This window comes from Arachis hypogaea, chromosome 13 (genome assembly GCF_003086295.3).
Source record: "Arachis hypogaea cultivar Tifrunner chromosome 13, arahy.Tifrunner.gnm2.J5K5, whole genome shotgun sequence".
Classification (NCBI taxonomy): Eukaryota; Viridiplantae; Streptophyta; class Magnoliopsida; order Fabales; family Fabaceae; genus Arachis; species Arachis hypogaea.
The window spans coordinates 27,093,682-27,116,060 of NC_092048.1; the positions used below are offsets into that span (position 1 = coordinate 27,093,682).

General features: G+C 34.7%; 2 protein-coding genes across 7 annotated transcripts; both read left to right on the forward strand.

The window, feature by feature from the left end:
• Positions 1 to 4,900: 4,900 nt before the first annotated feature.
• LOC112737811 (uncharacterized) lies at positions 4,901 to 11,329 on the forward strand. 6 transcript variants are annotated; one of them, XR_011869508.1, is made up of 8 exons: positions 5,076 to 5,278; positions 5,466 to 5,563; positions 5,748 to 5,847; positions 6,848 to 7,030; positions 7,509 to 7,577; positions 7,909 to 7,974; positions 10,462 to 10,497; positions 11,062 to 11,329. XR_011869508.1 is itself a non-coding variant. In XM_072211528.1 (6 exons), the coding sequence occupies exons 1-6, from the start codon at positions 5,222 to 5,224 to the stop codon at positions 7,921 to 7,923; spliced, it is 522 nt and encodes a 173-aa protein (XP_072067629.1). In that variant the 5' UTR covers positions 5,076 to 5,221; the 3' UTR covers positions 7,924 to 8,136. The 6 variants fall into 6 exon arrangements, 2 of the variants coding, with proteins under 2 accessions (XP_025643711.1, XP_072067629.1); XR_011869505.1 differs by lacking the exons at positions 10,462 to 10,497; positions 11,062 to 11,329 and adding an exon at positions 9,483 to 9,842; XR_011869506.1 differs by lacking the exons at positions 10,462 to 10,497; positions 11,062 to 11,329 and adding an exon at positions 9,486 to 9,842.
• A 127-nt stretch (positions 11,330 to 11,456) lies between these two features.
• LOC112737810 (putative multidrug resistance protein) lies at positions 11,457 to 19,308 on the forward strand. The gene is made up of 7 exons (XM_072211527.1): positions 11,457 to 11,940; positions 12,458 to 12,512; positions 12,624 to 12,811; positions 13,417 to 13,874; positions 14,713 to 15,253; positions 15,993 to 17,950; positions 18,866 to 19,308. The coding sequence occupies exons 1-7, from the start codon at positions 11,761 to 11,763 to the stop codon at positions 19,230 to 19,232; spliced, it is 3,747 nt and encodes a 1,248-aa protein (XP_072067628.1). The 5' UTR covers positions 11,457 to 11,760; the 3' UTR covers positions 19,233 to 19,308.
• Positions 19,309 to 22,379: the final 3,071 nt, after the last annotated feature.

The following is a 22,379-nucleotide window of genomic DNA, read 5'->3' on the forward strand; positions in this document are numbered from 1 at the left end:
TGGTAGAGCAATTGATTGCAGATCAAAGAGCTATGAGGAAAGAGCAACAAAGGCAAGGAAGAGACATAGAGGAGCTCAAGAGCACCATTGGTTCTTCAAGAAGAGGAAGACGCCACCCTCATTAAGGTGGACCCATTCCTTAATCTCCTTGTTCTTATTTTCCCGTTTTTCGTTTACTATGTTTCATGTTTAATTATGTTTGTGTCTTTACTATATGATCACTAGTATCTAAGTGTCTATGTCTTAAAGATATGAATGTCCTATGAATCCATCACCTTTCTTAAATGAAAATTGTTTTCTGAAAAAGAAAAAGAAGTACATGAATTTCAAATTTTAAAATAGTTTAATTATTTTGATGTGGTGGCAATCTTTTTTGTTTTCTGAATGAATGCTTGAACAGTGCATATGTCTTTTGAATTTGTTGTTTATGAATGTTAAAATTGTTGGCTCTTGAAAGAATGATGAAAAAGGAGAAATGTTATTTGATAATCTAAAAAATCATAAAAATGATTCTTGAAGCAAGAAAAAGCAGTGAATACAAAAGCTTGCAAAAAAAATAGCAAAAAAAAATAGAAAAAAAAAAAAGAAAAAGCAAGCAGAAAAAGCCAAAAGCTCTTAAAACCAAAAGGTAAGAGCAAAAAAAAGCCAATAGCCCTTAAAACCAAAAAGCAAGGATAAATAAAAAGGATCCCAAGGCTTTGAGCATCAGTGGATAGGAGGGCCTAAAGGAATAAAATCCTGGCCTAAGCGGCTAAACCAAGCTGTCCCTAACCATGTGCTTGTGGCGTGAAGGTGTCAAGTGAAAACTTGAGACTGAGCGGTTAAAGTCAAGGTCCAAAGCAAAAGAAGAGTGTGCTTAAGAACCCTGGACACCTCTAATTGGGGACTCTAGCAAAGCTGAGTCACAATCTGAAAAGGTTCACCCAGTTATGTGTCTGTGGCATGTATATATCCGGTGGTAAAACTGGAAAACAGAGTGCTTAGGGCCACGGCCAAGACTCATAAAGTAGCTGTGTTCAAGAATCAACATACTGAACTAGGAGAATCAATAACACTATCTAAATTCTCAGTTCCTATAAATGCCAATCATTCTGAACTTCAAAGGATAAAGTGAGATGCCAAAACTGTTCAGAAGCAAAAAGCTAATAGCCCCGCTCATCTAATTAACACTGATCTTCATAGATGTTTTTGGAATTCATTGTATATTTTCTTCTTTTTATCCTACTTTGTTTTTAGTTGCTTGGGGACAAGCAACAATTTAAGTTTGGTGTTGTGATGAGCGGATAATTTATACGCTTTTTGGCATTGTTTTTACTCAGTTTTTAGTATGATTTAGTTGGTTTTTAGTATATTTTTATTAGTTTTTAATTAAAAATCACATTTTTGGACTTTACTATGAGTTTGTGTATTTTTCTGTGATTTCAGGTATTTTCTGGCTGAAATTGAGGGAGCTGAGCAAAAATCTGATTCAGGCTGAAAAAGAACTGCTGATGCTGTTGGATTCTGACCTCCCTGCACTCAAACTGGATTTTCTGGAGCTACAGAACTCCAAATGACGCGCTCTCAATTGCGTTGGAAAGTAGACATCCAGGGATTTCAAGCAATATATAATAGTCCATACTTTGCTCAAGGATAGACGACGTAAACTGGCGTTCAACGCCAGTTCCATGTTGCAGTCTGTCGTCCAGCGCCAGAAACAAGTTACAAGTTGGAGTTCAACGCCAGAAACAGGTTACAACCTGGCGTTGAATGCCCAAAATAGCCCAGGCACGTGAAAAGCTTAAGTCTCAGCCCCAGCACACACCAAGTGGGTCCCAGAAGTGGATTTCTGCACTATCTATCATAGTTTACTCATTTTCTGTAAACCTAGGTTACTAGTTTAGTATTTAAACAACTTTTAGAGATTTATTTTGCACCTCATGACATTTTTTAGATCTAAACTTTGTACTCTTTGACGGCATGAGTCTCTGAACTCCATTGTTGGGGGTGAGGAGCTCTGCTGTGTTTCGATGAATTAATGCAACTATTTCTGTTTTCTATTCAAACACGCTTGCTCCTATCTAAGATGTTTATTTGCACTTCAATATGATGGATGTGATGATCCGTGACACTCATCATCATCCTCAACCTATGAACGCGTGCCTGACAACCACCTCCGTTCTACCTTTGATTGAATGAACATCTCTTGGATTCCTTAATCAGAATCTTCGTGGTATAAGCTAGAATCCATTGGCAGCATTCATGAGAATCCGGAAAGTCTAAACCTTGTCTGTGGTATTCCGAGTAGGATTCAAGGATTGAATGACTGTAACGAGCTTCAAACTCACAAGGGCTGGGCGTAGTGACAGACGCAAAAGGATCAATGGATCCTATTCCAGCATGAGTGGGAACCGACAGATGATTAGTCGTGCGGTGACAGCGCACCTGGACCTTTTTCACTGAGAGGACGGATGGTAGCCATTGACAACGGTGATCCACCAACATACAGCTTGCCATAGGAGGAACCTTGCGTGCGTGAAGAAGAAGACAGGGAGAAAGCAGAGATTCAGAAGACAAAGCATCTCCAAAACTCCAACATATTCTCTATTACTGCATACCAAGTATTTATTTTATGTGCCCTTTCACTTGTTACAATTTAAACTAAGAATTATTATTGATATTATATCCTGACTAAGAATTGCAAGATAACCATAGATTGCTTCAAACCAACAATCTCCGTGGGATTCGACCCTTACTCACGTAAGGTATTACTTGGACGACCCAGTGCACTTGCTGGTTAGTGGTACGAGTTGTGAAAAGTGTGATTTACAATTCGTGCACCAATGGCCTACAATCGCAAAATAAACGAACAAATGTAAAATCAGGAAGCATAATTGGAGAAACCCTTAGGAAATGTCATGTAAATAGACCATCACTAAATACCACAGAAAAGCAAGACAAATATAAATTTTTATTCATCGAGCTTCTTTCCTTTTTGTTATTATTGTTCAGCAATGAAACACATTATCTTAAACCTATTAAAAATTCTATAATGTACAGTACATTTATACATGGTCATGAAGTGACGCGACCTATTCACCACACTTCAGTGCATTATAAACAACTTTTCTTTTATCCTTAGATCATAAATCAATTAAAACTAGTTGCTTTAGCTTTAGAAGTATGGATTATTTTGACTTTTCGAAGAATTCAATGTGCACGGGAGGATGGTTACTGTCCCAAACATTAGAATACAGGATAAAACTATAATCCAAACCTCGTAACCAAGATCAATCTCTTCACTTCCAATCTCAGTAACATCCAATAGTGGCATGGCCTATAATCACGAAATAAGCACCCAAATCAAATTTATGAAAACTATTTAGATAATCAACTAGTAAATGAAATGCACAAAAATCTTCTCCAAACTCCATAGATAAGGATACAAAAATATAATTGGACCACATCATCCTACCCATATTAATTTGGAAAAGAATGCATCAGTATCACCTATTGATAGAAACTAAATTACTTATTTTATTTTACCTATTATATAAGAATTTTTACTACTACTATTCTATGTGCTACATCACACTGTGTACCACCGATATAAAAAAGCAGCATATACAACTACCATGCACTTATTTCATTACTGAGTTTTAGAATCTAATGTCACTACAGTGGCATTTTTAATGCATAGGCCATCTATCATGTATACTCATACATATATTCCGAATCTAAACATGCATGCCTCTTATTATTCTATTTAGCTTACATTTTCAGGAAAACTCTTAACAATAACAATGCAGTTAGTTTTATTTTATAATATTTAACAATATACTACACTAATAATATTATTCTCTAGGCATCAAGCACATCATGGGTGATTACTTCTAAACTAGCCACTTGTCCAGTGTACCAATTACATTGCTTATACATGCTGGTTTAAATTTGCATATTTAAATTGATATATCTACATAGGATACTCCACAAAAGAAATATTTTCATCGCAGATAAATTCCACATTCCATGACTAATTAACGCACTCATATCTTCCATACATAGATGCGCACCATGAATTTAAAACCACCACAAATATGGTTAATTGAAAAATAATCATGATCCATCGAAGTAAGCAATTAACATAAAATAACGAAAACACTACACCTGCACTAACGATGAACATCTAAATCTTATATAAATAAGCATTCATGGTGAACAATTCAACAAACCATTCTCACCTTATTAGACTGCTGACCGTCGGCGACAAAATGGTCGGGAGCGTCCTCAAGTGGTTTCGATGAATTGTGATCAGAAATGGATGATGGAACATGACACAAAGACTGCACGACATTGCACGCCATTTACGAATTACCACGTGGTGATGGACGTATCAAAGGAGAGACATTATTGACTCATTTATCTTGTACCGTCAATAAACAGAATAGACCATACGCCGGCTGGGCAGGTGGACTTGATGCGGTGCCGCCAGAAGGAGCCACACGCACGGTATGCACTTCTGGACATTCACCGGTGCGGACCTCGGCGTCTCCGGGAGCGACTTCCAGTGATAACACACAAGCTAGGGAGAAGATGAGATACCACCGTCGGCGAGAGGGTTTGCGTTCTTGGTTCTGTCCCCGCCGTTCATAGAAAGATGATCGTGGTTTATATTTTCGTTTAACTGAATCCTAATTTTTTTAACAATTCAAATTAGCAAATCTTTATAATTAATGATTGTAACCATAATTTAATTTTAATTTTAATTAAACTCCATTATCCATAATTTAATTTTAATTTCAAATAAATTTCCATTATATGCATTAAATAAGAGTATTAGTTCCTCGTACTTTTCTATTAGAAGTAGTTTGAATTTGAATGTAGCATATTAAGAGACATATGATTTTCCCAATTGAGCCAAGCCGATGTGTTTATGTATTGTCCTATCTGTTTTCTGTTTTGGGTCATATTACAACTATCACCCAAGATGTTCCATTGCTACGTGCCTAGAAGGCCGAAGGCCTGAACCCAACTTGGCCCAGATTATAAAAATATGAGTATTCCAAATTAAGACTAAAAAGACCCAACCATAAGCTTGTGTAGGGCCGAAAGGCTTAATGGGCTAGCATAGAACTGAAGAGGCATCTATGTTCCTAGTGCTGTCCTTGACTGGTGTGTAGTGGCCTAGTGGGTTTCCGTCTTTGCAGCTCAGATCGCAGCAAAAGCTTACTCAGTTCCGTCAATGGCTCCAGTGGCTCCTCGTTCCGGCGACGCCATCTTCGCTAACATCGAGCGTGTTGTAAGCAAACACAACATCTCTCTCTGTCTCTCTCTCTCTCTCTCTGTTTTGATTCCTTGCTCATTCGAATTTTAACGTGAACATGTAAATTTGAATTTAAATTGTAGTTCACGGAACCGTTGTTTCGTTCGTAGTTCATAGAGTCGTTTTTCTTGTATGTATTAACGATTGCTTTTGGAATTTTCAGAATGCGGAGCTTTTTACTCTAACGTATGGCGCGATTGTGCGTCAATTGCTCACGGATCTGGAAGAGGTTGAAGAGGTGAACAAGCAGCTTGAACAAATGTACGATTCAGAATCAATTTCTCTCTCTTACCTTCAGAATATTTTTCACTTGATAACATAGAATTTTGGTTTTTTCATGTCTAATTTGGAGAGTTTGGTTCAGTTTAGTGCCTGAAAAGTTTTCGTTTTTATTCATGTAACTTTGATCACTAATGTAAAATTTTGCTGTTTGGTTGGTTATCAGGGGTTATAACATTGGAATCCGTTTGATTGACGAATTTTTAGCAAAATCCAATGTCTCAAGGTGCGTTGATTTCAGAGAGACTGCTGATGTAATTGCAAAGGTATTGCATTATTGCTTGGTTTATTTTGATGCTTGTAATTGCTTGAATTTCAGTTTCTTCATTTAAACCTCGTTGCTTTTCTGTGTCCAATTAATTTGTTCGATAATTGGTTCTTTTCATGCTTTCATAGTTATATTTGTTTTCTAATTTGCTTTAGTTGGTGAGTTCCATTTCTGATGTTTTGAGTATTTCTTTGAGTGGTTTGGAGCAGCAGTGCAACGTTGTTAATTTAAAGGAGTATGAAGCACATCCTTCTGAGATAGTGCAAATTCGATCTATTGAAAACAAGTCTGAAACGATTGCTATGTAGAGGCAGTGGATATGTTTGCATCCCATTGGCTTATCAAAAGACTGAAACTAATCAATTATGGTTGAACAAGTAATACCTATAGTCTATGTCCAACTTTGCTTTTGCTATAATTTCGTTCAAGGTAATTCTGCCAAATCAGTTTAAATGGTGGCCAAACAACATACAAGGATTGAGGGAGGAAATGGGTACACAAAATATTTTCTCTTGATATGTACTGGAGAAAATTTACGAACATCTAAGATCCGTAGAGGGTTCAAAAGGATCCCCTATCTGTGGGTTTGGCTGTCCATAAAATTACAGAGCGTATGTCTAGTTCAAGACGCATAATGAATGGCAACTATATATTGTTTAGTGTGTACTGCCATCCTTCTCAACATTACCAAATATGTTCATACTTTATGCGACTAACTGACTATATTTCATTCCAAATCACTTTTAAGCCTAAATTTGTCATCATCAAACTATGTAGTATAAGTATTTCAAGTTACTTTGGCCATTGTTATATGAGGATCCCGGGATCATACATTTAATTTCTTTGGGTTTTGATGGAATGATATGCTTGATTTTATTGCTTGTTAGCTGTGTGATGGACTGATGGGTATGTTGTTGTTAATTATGTTATTAATAAAGCATAATTATAGCAAAAGACATGTTTTGTTTTTGATCAATTGTAATAATGTTATTATACAGGTTGGTTTTAAGATGTTCCTTGGTGTTACTGCATCTGTGGGCAACTGGGATGCTGAAGGTACATGTTGTAGTATCATTTTGGAGGATAATCCTTTGGTAGACTTTGTTGAGCTTCCTGACACCTGTCAAGGTCTTTACTATTGCAACATGTTAAGTGGTGTCATTAGAGGAGCCTTAGAGATGGTAAGCTTCTAGTACTATTGCAAGTTAGCAACATCTGAAATGATTTGAGATATTAGGCCTACATAACTGAACTTCCATATTCATCAATGTTTATTTTTTTTCATCAGTTTTTCTTCTCATTTTCAACTACTAAGAAAGTAGCAAAGCGCTTTTTTATGGTTGATGCAGCCTTCTGCTGTTGGCTTCTGAAATAAGTTGAGCGATTTAATCATTAAGCAGTTTATTTGTGTGTGGAAATGGGCAGTTTTTAAATCAATTTTTGTCACAAGCTGCCGGTGCCATTTCTCTTCTTTATAAATAATTTTTCCTCAGATACTTGTCATGTACTCAATCTAATTATCTACCATAATTTCTCTTATCATGTTCTGTTTCTTGTGATATTTGGAATCTTTAAAGGTGATATCTACTTCATATGCTTCATTTCTTTTTCCTTTGTTCGTTGTCATGTCTGATGGTTTCTATGCTTGCCCATGTTCAGGTGTCAATGAAGACTGAGGTCACTTGGATCCGCGATGTGCTTCGAGGTGATGATGTGTTTGAGTTGCAGGTAAAACTTCTCAAGCAAGTCCCCGAGGAGTATCCATACAAGGATGATGAGTGAAATTTGTTCTGTAATGTTGTATACTCAAGGTTTTTGTTTCATATTTTCCCAAGTTAGATTATCATCATCTATCTATCCACCTAATGCTGTGTGTATTATTGTATTTTGATGAAACTTTATAAATACAATAGAAAATATGGCTGATTAGATTAACTGAAATTGACATTGACAGAGTACTGCAATCTATCCTTAATTACTTATATCTGAGAGATCCCTATACTTTGAAAAATAGTTCTTATTTTCTTCTTCATTTTTTGTTGCCATTTGCTTGATGCAGATGCTTCATGCTTAAGAAAATAAAGATTAGCAAACATCTTTTTAAGGACACATGAACTCGTCCCAGGTTAGTGATACACAACACGTCTTAATTTATCAAGCCTACATAAATATTCTCAGGAGAGAGGTCAAAGTCATGTTTATAAGGAGATTAGTGTCCTATTTTATAAAATAGTATCGAATAATATAAAAAATAAATTAAAAAAATATTATATAACTTGAATTGTAAGGAGACTTTAGTGCCCGTTTTGTCTGGTTGTCAGTGGTAATTTGTCATTTTGATTCCGTAGCATTTTGAGGTTTTTGAGAAATGTTTACTGAAAGTATAAAACTGCAACCATAGAGATAAATCAACTTAAATTTTAGGAGAACCAATGGTTGTTTAATTAAATTAGCTCAAGCCACAAGGGTGTAATACAAATTTTCTTTAATGGTCTTTTACAACCTGTGTTTATATTGTAGGAGTTTAAAATTTCTATCTTAATAATCATTTAAAATTAAAAATAATTTTGTAAGATAAGTTTTTTTTTGGAAGCTGTTTTATACTTTTTGAAAGAGGGAGCTTTCTACTATGGTGAAAGTATCTTTAGATGCTTAAAGGACCAAGGTTGGTAATGAAAATGGCGATATTGTTGGGGCTCTCTCGTAAATATGGGTTTCTAAACTTTTTATCATATGAATTATGAACCCAATTTTTATCACAATTCACAAGCACCCAAAGTTTGGTAACGTGGATAACAAATTACATCTTTACACGCAAAAGTTTGTCTGCACAAATCGATAATTTTTTTTACTTGTATGGATCATTGAGTCTGAGCAATCTCTTTCTTTTTTTTTTTTTAAAAAAAGTCATACTATGATCTAATGTTTTTATAATAAATCAATAAAGAAATATAAGTCTACCATTTAATTATAGTGGTATTTTAGTTTTTTTTTTTTAGTTTAATTTATAATTTCTAATATAATTAAATAATCTTTATTATAAAAAAATATTTTGGTCTCTTAAGATTAATTCTAAAAATATTTTAGTTTAAAGGTTAAGTATAATTGTATAAGGGTTTTTTTTTAAAAAAAAAAATTGTATAAGGGTTTAGTCTTTTCAATATTAGATTAAAATTTTTAATTTATGATATAATCAAACATTTAATTAATCCTATAGGATAATTTAGTTTTTTCATGCTAATGATTAAAGAGTATTTTAGTACCTTAAATATTAATTACAAGAATATTTTTGTCTTTTTAAAATTATATTGAGTTTTCAATTTTTAATACAATCAACGAGGGCATTTTTGAACTACAAAGACATTTTTTTCCCTTTAAAATTAATGTCAAAAAAAGTTGGTTAGTCTCTTAAAATGAATTCTGCACAAATTTTAGTCTTTTTATAATAAAATTCAAATACTAACTTCTAATACAATTACTTGCTTAAACCTCAAGTATTAATTTCAGATATTAATTTCTAGAGTTTAATTTTGATGCACTGACAGTGTAAAGTATTTTACTATTTTATATTGACAGTGTATTAAAATTAAGTTATAATTTCTAATACAATTAATTTCTAATCAAAATTAATAGTAGGAGGAGAAGATGCAGAATTTAAAAGATTCAACTAGGAGCTCGCGACTAAAGGTTAAAAAGAAAAAAGAAGTTAAAGGTATTTGGTTGTACTTTATTACAAATATTATTTTTGGTTTCTCACGCTATAAGCTATTACCTAGTCGGATAGGTCAAGGACTAATCGTGGTGGTCTGAGCTCCATTTAAAGATTTGCTACTGGCCAATGGATTATTACATGCACAAGACAGAATTTAAATTCTCGACACTTATTTAAGCAGTTGAGTGAGCTGACTACTTGATGAACCAAGTTGGTTGATTACAAATATTATGTAATCACTCATTATTTTTGTTTTTCAATCATATATTATCTTTGTCTCATTGACAATAGTAATTGAATATTAGCTTTATTATCTGCTAAAAAGTCACATATAACACGAGACTGGGTTATATATTAACTTTTACAAGAAAGAGTCAAAATTAATTTACTTTACATTAGATAGATTAACTTTGTATACAGATAAATTTCTCTCACTAACTTGGTAAAAATCTCCCAGATTGACATATGGTTAGAAGATCATGCAAAAATATTTTTATGTTGAAAATATTAAATTAAACTGATTTTATTTTTATGATATATTTATTTTCTCAGTCCAACAAGACTTGCTGTAGATGCCAATGATAACCGAACCATAGTAACCTCAGAACAAAATGACACATTCCGCCAAAACTAAATAAATAAATAAATAATGAAAACCAGATCCTTCTGTGTAGCTTAAAGGTTAAATAGATAGCTTATGCATCCATCATCACAAATATTAAAAAAGTGAGACGTCTATGCTAAGCGGAATAAAGTGCAAATTCAATTTCTTATTGTACTGAACGAACATATATACCAGACAATATACTAAATAAGAATCCAGAATTAAACTTCGCCTATGACCAAATCAAGTTGATGCAACAAAGATTGTCTCAATCTCTCACAGGCTTTTCTTGTTAGGTGTGGCCGGCAGCAGTACACATTATAAACTGCCAGGTTAGATAATTACAATTCGGTTTCTTAATCCTTACAAGTGGCAAAAACTAAAAAAAAAAAAAAAAAAAAAAAAAACGGAGATTGAAGTAACTATCTATGACAAAATATGACACTTACATTACTGATTAAAGAATTTAATTTTGATATGGTACATTCTCATCTAATAAAGATTTATTATATTAATGATTTTTGAAATAACAATTAGTCGACTCAAACAGTATAATTTTATTTATATGACTATTTATTTTATACTGATATATTACTTTCTTTTCACGCTATCAGTATATAAAAATTAATCTCTTGTTTAAATTGTGGGTGCATGTATATTAATTTATATTGATATGGAATGAAGCCGTACTGATTGAGAATTAAAAAAAAAAAAGATAAAATTATGTTTGGATCCCTAATGTGACTTTGGCCCTACATAATACATGATAATACAAATTAACATGCCTTAGAAATATCGAATGATTATTGCCTTCCTAAGTTGGCAAAACTTTTTTTACTAGTTTCAATTGGTCACACTCATTATCAGACAGTTAACAAAGGAATCATTCTCTGCAGGTCTATATAACCTGAAGATGACAAAATTCAAAAGAGCCCATGGAATAAAATTAATGCATCTGGCTAAATTAACTATGTCTAGAACCACAATATTAATCAAACAACCATACAAAAGTTACACAGACAATGTATCAATATCATGGTAATTAAAAATGACATATGAATATTTTATATTTGAAGAGTTTAACAGCTTTTTTTTTCTTTGTTGAATAATGATATAATTGATGTATAAATTCATTTTTTATCTTAAACAAAAATCAACTTTCGTTTAGAGGAATAAGTAATAAGATCAAATTCTAAACCTATTGGCGAAAAATTTCTAATATCTTGTTAAATCATTTTCAGGAGAAAGTTAAATTGTTATGTATATAGGCACAAAAATGATTATAGTTAAAATAAAATAACTAAATTTTGAATAAAATATATTTGCCGGGCGGCCATTTTCACTCTATGTCCATGTTTTATCAAACGGCCTTGTTTCTAAAATGACAACAACAAGAGCCATTTGTTAGTCCATACTCATCTATTTAACTAAGAATCTGACCAAGCATATATAAGTCTTTTTCAAGTATATATTTTAGTGCATTAGTGACATATGTAGCTTAATAAATCTCTATTAGAGGGGGAAAAAATAAAAAATAGGGTATATATCTTTCATTTCATTCTCTCCAAAGAGAGCATCAAGTGAAGGTAGCAATAATGGGGAACAATAGCATGTTTCGTTATGCAGATGGTGTGGACAAGTTTTTAATGTTGTTTGGGACCATGGGAAGCATTGGTGATGGATTGCAGAACCCTCTTATGATGTATATTCTTAGTGATGTCATCAATGCTTATGGAGACAAGAATACCAAATTGGGTATGCATGATGTGAACAAGGTGAGAGCTTGTTCATTTAAATTTAAATAATCTATATATAATTATTCTCTTTTGCCATACATATATTTAATTTTTCATGTGATATGCTTCATCTATTCTAATGTAATTAATATGCATCTTTGTAGGAAATTGCTTTTTGTTAATCTCTTAGCATTTATTCAATTTAGAACTTACATTTCTCTTGTGAGAAATTCAAGAAACAATTTTTTTTTTCATTAGCTCTTCATTGATCTAAAAAAAAGAAGAATTTCAGCATAAGGCTTTCTTCTATCAGTTTAAGTTTTTGGGACAAATAATTTTATGACAGATATAAAACAATTTGTATGTCTTTGTTCAATAGCATGAAATATTGATGTAGAGAAATCACGATATAGTATTAAAATTTTATACGAAAAAGTCTAGAGCTTAATTTTCTTATCCTTTATTCCGAAAATTTTGATTTTCAGGAATATGATTAGGCAACAACTTTTGATATTTCCTGACTTCACCTTATTATTTATTTATGTTTTAATTTCAGTATGCATTGAGGCTTTTATTAGTTGCAATTGGTGTTGGACTTTCAGCTTTTGTAGGTAAGCTACATAATTCAGAATTCACAGTTACCTTGATTTTGCAAAGCATAATTCAATTTGGAAGTTAAAGATAATAATTCCAGCTATCTATTTTGCTTTATGCGACTGCAGAAGGAATGTGTTGGGCAAGAACTGCAGAGAGACAGGCTTCAAGAATGAGAATGGAATATTTGAAATCAGTGCTGAGACAAGAAATTGGATTCTTTGATAGCCAGACAGCTGGTACGTCAACAACTTACCAAGTTGTCTCACTCATCTCCTCAGATGCCAATACCATCCAAGTTGCCTTGTGTGAGAAGGTTTCACTATTCACTTCTGATCTATTATGCTTTCCCCAAACTAAACTTGCTTTCACTGCTATTTTTATCATCACATATATTTAAAGTCAACCCTCAATCGTTCTTAACAAAAAATATGAAAACAGATTTATTTTTCCATATTTGAAAAAAAATGATAAATTCATCTTTCATTATTTAAAAATTTATACATGTAGAGAAGGATTAATAACATGTCTCCTTATATTTTTTTATAAAACAAAAGATTAAAGGATAAATAAATCTTTGACTATTATTCATAAAGATATATAAGTATCTAACTAAAATTAAATATTTATAGGTCCTTTACATAGTAAAAATAAAATACGACATAAATTCTTTTTTGAAATATATAAATTCTTCAATTAGTCAACAGAAAGATCTATGTATCTTAACTTTTTTTAATGATTTGGGACCCATAAATATTTAATTTTAGTTAAAAATTTATGTGTCCTTACAAAAAATGGTTAGAGATTTGTTAGTTTAGAATCCTTTCAATAGATATTTTCCAAGAGTTTGAAAAGAAATTTCCTTTATTTTTATTCTCTATGCATACACTAATTTAGAACTTTTTGTGTGTGTGTGTGTAGATACCAGACTGCTTGACATACATGTCAACATTCTTTTTCTGCCACATCTTTGCATTTGTGCTTTCATGGAGACTCACACTTGCAGCCATACCACTCTCCCTCATGTTCATAGTCCCAGCTCTCATGTTTGGGAAGATGATGTTGGATGTGACAATGAAAATGATTGAGTCTTATGGTGTTGCTGGTGGGATTGCAGAGCAAGCAATATCTTCAATAAGAACTGTTTATTCCTATGTTGGGGAGAACCAAACTCTTAACAAATTCAGCTGTGCACTTCAGAAAACCATGGAGTTAGGAATAAAGCAAGGTTTTGCAAAAGGGTTGATGTTAGGGAGCATGGGAGTTATTTATATAAGTTGGGGTTTTCAGGCTTGGGTTGGAACCATTCTTATCACTGAAAAAGGAGAAAAGGGTGGTCATGTTTTTGTGGCTGGCTTCAATGTACTCATGGGAGGGCTGTAAGTGGTTTTCCCCTTTTCTAATTCTTGTTTTACATTACATTTTTATGTGGCAAATTTTTTTATTTATGGGGACATTTTTTTAATTAAAAATTATTGGATTTTTTTTAGAATTTTACCATAATATGGGAGTGAATGCAAAAAGGTAAATTGCTAGGGTGATTTAGAAAAATCGATGGGTGCGATATCTAAATTTTTTTTTTTTAAATTTCAAAATAAAATTGTTGGGTGCAATTTCTGAATTTTTTTTAAAAAACAAATAATTGAACGAGTGTCATTTCTATTTTTTTTTAAATTATTAAACAGTAGAAATCGGTAGGTGCGATTTCTGCACACTACCATACATAGCTCAAAGAAATCAGTGCCCATAGTAATGTATTTCACACCACTGCCATCATGCTCTTGTCATACATAAACATGAGCCACATTGAATAATTTGCGTTTTTATGTTACATTATATTTCTGTGATATTTAGTCTCTTGAAAAATATACATGACATCAGTTTAGTTTCTAATAATGCTTCTGTATTTATTTTCAAAAAATAGCTTCCAAAAAGATTTGTGACATTTATTTTGCATGACATTTATTTAGATTCTAAAAGTACATTTAACAACACTATTATCATTGAAAATGTGGTTATGACATTTACCTGATCTTTTCTATTCATATGCATATTGTGTTGCTAGTCTAACAATATATGTGATATAACAATAAGGACTTGATTGATATCACAAATCTTTTTAAAGACTAAATTGTTATCATGTCACAGTTCTTTCGGAGAATATTCTTGAAGATTACTAGTTTAGTCTAATATTATTATGTTATTCATGAATTTCAGGAGTATTTTAAGTGCACTTCCAAATTTAACTGCCATAACAGAAGCAACTACTGCCGTCACTCGCCTTTTCGAAATGATTGATAGGGTACCATCCATAGATTCTGAAGACAAAAAGGGGAAAGCCTTGTCATATGTTAGAGGAGAAATTGAATTCAGGAACATATACTTCAATTATCCATCAAGACCAGACACACCAATCTTACAAGGACTCAATCTCACTTTTCCAGCAGGCAAGAGAGTAGGCCTTGTTGGTGGTAGTGGTTCTGGAAAATCAACAATCATTGCACTTCTTGAGAGGTTCTATGACCCTATTGAGGGAGAAATACTATTGGATGGTCACAAGATTAGTAGACTTCAGTTGAAATGGTTTAGATCCCAATTTGGCCTGGTGAATCAAGAGCCTGTTCTTTTTGCTACATCAATTAAAGAGAATATATTGTTTGGAAAAGAAGGGGCTTCAATGGAAAATGTGATAAGTGCAGCTAAGTCAGCAAATGCACATGATTTCGTTGTTCAGTTGCCAGATGGTTATGAAACTCAAGTAAGCTAACTCCAACTCCTATCAGAAAAAAAAATACTAGGGCAGCCAAATAAACTAGATAAGAATGAGAAAAGAAAGAAATTAAAATGTAAATACCTAGAAATTTCTTAATGGTAAAGCTATCTTTTGAAGTTGCTTTGAGCATGCTTTCATTTAAGTTTTATCATTCAATATCAAACTTGCGGTTATTTTTTTAAATGTCTAAAAATCCAAAATACTGAAACATTGCGACATATTAAGATTATTTTTTATTATTCTTATTTCTCCTGTCCCTATTTCTTAATTTTATTCCACATAGACATTTTATATGTTTATATATTTATTGAGTAATGCTAGGGAGTTAATTTTTTCAGCATACATTAGCCAATTTTTTTTATAATTATTTTGTTTATCTTAAATTCTAAACCTTAAATCATAAACTTTTAACTCTAAACTCTAAACTATAAATCATAAACTCTATATCTTTCAAAAATTGAGAATTTCTAAAATTATGAAAGAAAAGTTGCTTAATGTTAACTAACTAAAAGTTAGTTCCTATACTGTTTCATATTTATTTTCTTCTCTAGACAAACTTGTGTGATTCAGTATCTCTATATTTCTATCCTCAAATTCATATCGTTATCAAATTAATAGGGCCTAAAGTGACGAAGAAACTAAATTTTCAGTATGCATGAAGAGGTAACACTTAATATGTTTGACTGAATCTTCTTATTGCAAACTACTATGATTCTTTTCCCAGGTTGGACAGTTTGGATTTCAATTATCCGGCGGACAGAAGCAGCGAATCGCCATAGCAAGAGCATTACTTAGAGATCCAAAGATTCTCCTGCTTGATGAAGCAACCAGTGCTCTGGATGCACAATCCGAAAGAGTAGTACAGGCTGCAATAGATCAAGTTTCAAAAGGAAGGACAACAATCATCATCACACACCGTTTATCGACGATACAAACGGCCGACCTCATTGCTGTCCTTCAAGAAGGCAGAGTGATTGAATTAGGCACCCATAATGAGCTGATGGACTTGACTGACGGACGAGGCGGAGCCTATGCCCGAATGGTAGAGTTGCAGCAAGTAACAGCTCAGAATGATGAACCAAGGCCTAGTTCCAATGCTCCCAAGGAGCGAAGGAGCTCACAAAGGATCAGCACTCCTCAAAGCCCTTCAGTGAGTTTCACATCAAGCACACATGGCACTCCAATGTTCACTCCCTTCAGCCAGGGACTTTCCATGGGAACTCCTTACTCCTACACAGTTCAATATGATCTGGATGATGATAGTTTCGAAGATAACCCGAAACGATTGCATCATCCGGCTCCATCACAGTGGCAATTGCTAAAGTTAAATGCTCCTGAGTGGGGTAGAGCATTGCTTGGACTCTTGGGAGCATTGGGCTCTGGAGCAGTTCAACCAATAAATGCATACTGTGTTGGATTGCTAATATCTATCTACTTTGACACTGATAACATGAAATCCAAGACTCGACGCCTGGCCCTGGTTTTCTTAGGAATTGGTGTCTTTAACTTCTTCACAAGCATCCTCCAACACTACAATTTCGCAGTCATGGGCGAAAGGTTGACTCGAAGAATCCGCGAGAAGCTTCTAGAAAAACTGATGACATTTGAGATAGGATGGTATGACCAGGAAGAGAACACCAGCGCGGCGATCTGCGCAAGACTATCTTCCGAAGCCAACTTGGTTCGATCGCTGGTAGGCGATCGGATGTCATTGTTATCACAGGCATTATTTGGTTCTCTGTTTGCGTATGCTCTAGGACTCGTGCTGACGTGGAAGCTGTCCCTTGTGATGATTGCAGTGCAGCCAATTGTCATCGGAAGCTTCTATGCAAGGAGTGTTTTAATGAAAAGAATGGCTGAAAAGGCGCGAAAGTCACAACGAGAAGGAAGCCAGCTGGCAAGTGAGGCAGTTATAAACCACAGAACAATAACCGCCTTCAGTTCTCAGAAGAGAATGATGTCACTCTTCCAATCCACTATGTTAGGCCCTAAGCAAGAGAGCATTAGGCATTCTTGGATTTCAGGTTTCGGCCTTTTCAGCTCCCAATTCTTCAACACTGCTTCCACAGCTTTAGCATACTGGTATGGTGGGAGGCTCCTTGTGAATGGTGACATTACTCCCAAGCATCTGTTCCAAGCCTTCTTGATATTGCTCTTCACTGCTTACATCATTGCAGAGGCTGGAAGCATGACAAATGACATATCTAAAGGAAACAGCGCAGTCGGATCGGTTTTCGCCATCTTGGACCGGAAAAGCGAGATTGATCCTGAGACATCATGGGGGTCAGATAAAAGAAGGAAGATTAGGGGTAAAGTTGAGCTTAAGAGTGTGTTCTTTGCATATCCAACTAGGCCTGATCAAATGATATTTAAGGGTTTGTGTCTCACAGTTGAAGCTGGGAGAACAGTGGCACTAGTAGGGCATAGCGGGAGTGGCAAATCCACCATTATTGGTCTTGTTGAGAGATTTTATGATCCTTTGAAGGGAAGTGTGTGTATAGATGAACAAGATATTGTGTCATATAATTTGAGAATGCTGAGGTCACATATTGCATTGGTGAGTCAAGAGCCAACACTTTTTGCTGGAACCATTAGAGAAAATATTGCTTATGGAAAAGAAGAGGCTACTGAATCTGAGATAAGAAGGGCTGCAGCTATGGCTAATGCTCATGAATTCATAAGGTACAGTACAAGAACTATTATATATATTGAGAAAAACATAACACATTTTTTTCCTTTTGATAATCACTCCTTTCAAATAAGAATCATGAGTGGTCATAGTATATCATCATAGCTTAATTTTGCAAGTCCAACAACTCATTTCAAAACACCTAAAAAGAACCACTGGTAAGACTCGTGAATAAGTGAGCATTTATGTTGAATAAATTAAGGATTTGGATCTTCTCATGCTCAAAATGAACCTGACGATATCATGTTCATCACATCTTTACCATTGATTTGATTGCTCTAACAAATTAAAAGATAAACAATTATGGCAAAATGTGAAATAAAATGTTTAGTTTTAACATGAGAGGATCGTTATCTGTAAAATAGTGAGTCACATTGTCAAGACTCTGAGTAAAATACAATCCTTCTCACTCTTCTCTCCTCTATTCCTAAAACTTACACTTGTCTTCCTTCTATTTCCTCCAAAATACATACTTTTTTTTTTTGTTTAATTTTATCAACTTTTCAGTTAAGCCCTTATAATTTAAAAGTTTGTAATTGAATTCTTATATTAGATAAAAATTTGCAATTAGGTCTCCTCAAGTTATTTTTTTGTTAAAAATTACAAAATATTTTTGGAATATTTTTTTTTGTGTTTTATGTAAAATGAATTATGAAATGTTCTGAAAACAAATATTCTAGGAATAATTTGTTTTTTGTTGAAAAATAACTAGTGAAGATCTAATTACAAATTCTTATCTTGTATAAGGATTCAATTACAAACTTTTGAAGTTTAAGGATCTAATTAAAAATTTGGTAAAACTATGAATACTAACAGAGTAATTAAACTTTTATAAAAATATTTAAATTTTTATATCTTGAGAAAAGTCATGAAAATGAAAATGACATATTTGTTTGTGATGATGGCAGTGGAATGAAAGATGGGTATGAGACATATTGTGGAGAAAGAGGGGTTCAACTCTCAGGAGGGCAAAAACAAAGAGTAGCATTAGCAAGGGCCATACTAAAGAATCCAGCAATATTGCTTCTTGATGAGGCTACAAGTGCATTGGACAGTGTGTCAGAGAATTTGGTCCAAGAAACACTTGAGAAGATGATGGTTGGACGAACATGCATTGTTGTGGCACATAGGCTATCTACAATACAAAGATCCAACTCCATTGCTGTCATTAAGGGTGGCAAGGTTGTGGAACAAGGTTCACATAATGAGTTAATTTCCCTTCATGGGGCATACTATTCTCTTATTAAACATCAAAATGCTAACTCCTCTCAATAAAATTTGGTCACCATGTTGTAATGTATAAATTGGTTTTGTTTCTTAATAAACTTATCGTTTGCCTTAGCTATTTTAATTATGCTCAGTTGTGTACATTTATTTATTTATTTATTTTTTGTTTTTGAGTAGAGTGATAAATAATCTCGTGAAAATTTACACTTCGAACAGATTAATTCTTAAAAAATAAATGATTATTAAGATAGATCATAGAAAAAAATCCTAGCAGAGAAAGAGTACGTACTCCGTACTCAAGGAGAATGAGAGAAGGAGAGAGCGGGGGTGAACGGTTGAGGGTGAAACACAGTGAGGAAGATGGCCATGCCATCGGAAGAGATAAGGGGGAGAGCGTGGGTGGGTGTGTATCCGGTGTTAAGGAGGGTTCTTCTCGAGAGGGGTTAGAAAAGCCATCCAAGGTCTCTTTTAAAGATAAAGTCATTGGTGCAGAAAAGTCTAAGGCCTTTGCATTAGTAGGGTCTTTATCTGGGGATGGTATCGCGACGGTGACAGGTAAGCAGGGTGATTCTCGTCCACCAAGTGTCAATTTTACCAAGGAGGCAAAGAGTTGTCTAGCTGAACCTTATAAGGAAGCCATCGTGATCAAGGTGCTGGATAAGCATTATGGCTACACGGCTCTCATGCATAAGCTTCGGATAGTATAGCGCATCAAAGGAGGGTTTGATTTGTTGGATGTGGGGTTTGGGTATTTTTTGGTTAAATTTGATATTGCTGCGGATCGTGAGAAAGTCATTCTTGGTGGCCCGTGGTTGATAGACGGTCACTATGTTGCAGTAAAGCCATGGGATGTGGATTTTAGGCCATGCGAAAAATCCTTTGGATCAACGCTGGTATGGATTCGAGTCTCGGGACTTCCAATTTGGTGCTACCAGGAACAAGCAATGCTGCGAATTGCTTCTGCAATAGGGATTCCGGTGAAAGTAGATTTGGCTACTAAGCTTGCAGAAAGAGGAAAATATGCTCGAGCTTGTGTTCAAATTAATCTTGAGTTGCCTGTAATCAAACATATTATAGTGGAGGGTGTGACTTATGAAGTGGAGTACGAGAGTTTACCGTTGATTTGTGCTACTTGTGCACGATATGGGCATGATAAATCGTTGTGCATGGAGAAGAAGTTCTTGGAAGGAAACGGAAATTCCTTTGGTGATGAAAAAAATAATGAAGCCCCGACACTAGTGCCACACAACAATCATGAGATTCAACAAGAGGCTAAATCAGAAGCTAGTGTTTTGGGTGAGAATCCTCGTAATTTGGGTGAGAAATTAGGAGTTGTTAAAGGGAAGGATGTGGTTACGAAATCATTGGCTCCTCACGTGCCTGATGGTCATGTTAATGAGGCATGCATGGATGATGGAGAGGGCTGGCAACAAGTGCTCCGTAAGGGAAAATTCACAATGGGCCAGTCATCAGGTTTGAAGGACCAAGATGGAAAGCAGCACAAGTTTGGTTCGAGAAGGGTTCCAAGACCCAATTTGCATGGTGATGGAGGTAAATCAATTGGCATTAGGATGGGGAAGCGAGAAAAACATGAAATTGCGCCATCTCCATCACGTAGAACTCCTGCATGTCGTGGAATTTCTCTACGGAAGCGTCCTCGGCCTTCCTCCTTGCAGAACTCGCCAGTTGATAAAAATGATGGCACAATGGAGGAAACCTTAGTAGATGGAAGCATGGCAGGTGCAGTGTCAGGAGGTCCGAAGGTGGCAATTATTGAGGATCAGAGTGTGCCAGTACCGCAGGACAAACCACCTATTGAGGTTGGTGATTCTGTTTAGAGTTTTATGTTCTTATTTATTCTGTCCCTATTATTTATGGATAGTTTAAATATGATTGTTTGGAATATTAGGGGTGCTTCTAATAAGTTAGCTCGTGTGCATTGCAAGGAACTTGTTAGGAAATTTAGACCTGTTTTCTTTATTGTGGTTGAAACTCACTCCCCTTTTCAGCATTTAAAATTATTCTGGGAAAGATTGGGGTATCACTCTGTTGGTATAGTAGAAGCAGAGGGGCATAAGGGAGGTATTTGGTTTCTATCCTCTATGAAGGGTGTTTGTTGTAAGTTCATTGATGCTTTTGATCAGGGTGTTACTGTTGAGGTTCACTTTGATAATTTAATTTGGAGGTGTAGTGGTATTTATGGCAGTCCTCAATTTAATAAAAGGGTTCTCCTTTGGGATTATCTTGTTGCACAATCCATGGTTTTTCAAGGACCTTGGATTGTTCTTGGTGATTTTAATGAAGTCAAATTTTCTCATGAACCTAAGGGCTGTCAGTTTTCTCATCAAAGAGCAGACATGTTTGCTACTTCATTAGGGGATAGTGGTTTGTTTGATCTGAAGACTATTGGGAGGCAGTTTTCTTGGTACAGGAGGGTGAAAAATTATGTTGACGTGGCAAAAAAGCTTGATCGAGTCTGTATAAATAATAGTTGGTTATCTATCTTTCCAGAGGCTTATGCAGAAGTTTTAAATAGGCTTCAGTCTGATCATTGCCCTATTCTGGTGCGTTGTAAAGGTCGTCCTCAACCTAAAGGGAATCGACCTTTCCGATTTGTTGCTGCTTGAGCTACTCATCCTGGGTATAGGGATATTGTGAACCAGTCATGGTGGTCTGGTAATAGAGGAATTCATGGCAAGCTTTCGGAAGTACAGAAGAATTCACTAGAGTTTAACTCGAAGGTATTTGGTAACATTTTTGTTAAGAAATGTGAATTAGAGCAGCAGATTAATTATTTACAAAAGCGTTTGGAAGTGGTGGATAGTATTTATTTGCGTCAGAAAGAGCATCAGTTGCTTGATGATTATAATAATACTCTAGTGCAAGAAGAGCTCCTATGGTTCCAAAAGTCCAAAGAGCAGTGGGTAAGGTTCGGGGATAGGAATACAAGATTCTTTCATATTCAAACTCTTGCACGAAGGAAGCATAATAAGATTCATGGCCTTTTTCTCAAGGATGGAGTGTGGGAAACTGATCCAGAGGTTCTGAGTCAAGAAGCAGAGTCTTTCTATAAAAGCTTATTCTGTCATTTGGATGATGTTGATTTGGGTTGCCTTGGTGATGTGCCTCTTCCTTCTCTAAATGAGGAAGCTTGCAATAACCTTACGGCACTAGTTACTATGGAGGAAGTCAAAG

Bases quoted from the DNA above. Each gene is read 5' to 3' on its own strand.
- LOC112737810 (XM_072211527.1), top strand. From the start codon at position 11,761: ATGGGGAACAATAGCATGTTTCGTTATGCAGATGGTGTGGACAAGTTT. The intron at 12,513-12,623 runs GTAAGCTACATA...ATGCGACTGCAG, and splicing joins TGGACTTTCAGCTTTTGTAG to AAGGAATGTGTTGGGCAAGA. The intron at 15,254-15,992 runs GTAAGCTAACTC...TTCTTTTCCCAG, and splicing joins CAGATGGTTATGAAACTCAA to GTTGGACAGTTTGGATTTCA.
- LOC112737811 (XM_025787926.3), top strand. From the start codon at position 5,222: ATGGCTCCAGTGGCTCCTCGTTCCGGCGACGCCATCTTCGCTAACATC. The intron at 5,279-5,465 runs GTAAGCAAACAC...TGGAATTTTCAG, and splicing joins TCGCTAACATCGAGCGTGTT to AATGCGGAGCTTTTTACTCT. The intron at 5,848-6,847 runs GTATTGCATTAT...GTTATTATACAG, and splicing joins CTGCTGATGTAATTGCAAAG to GTTGGTTTTAAGATGTTCCT.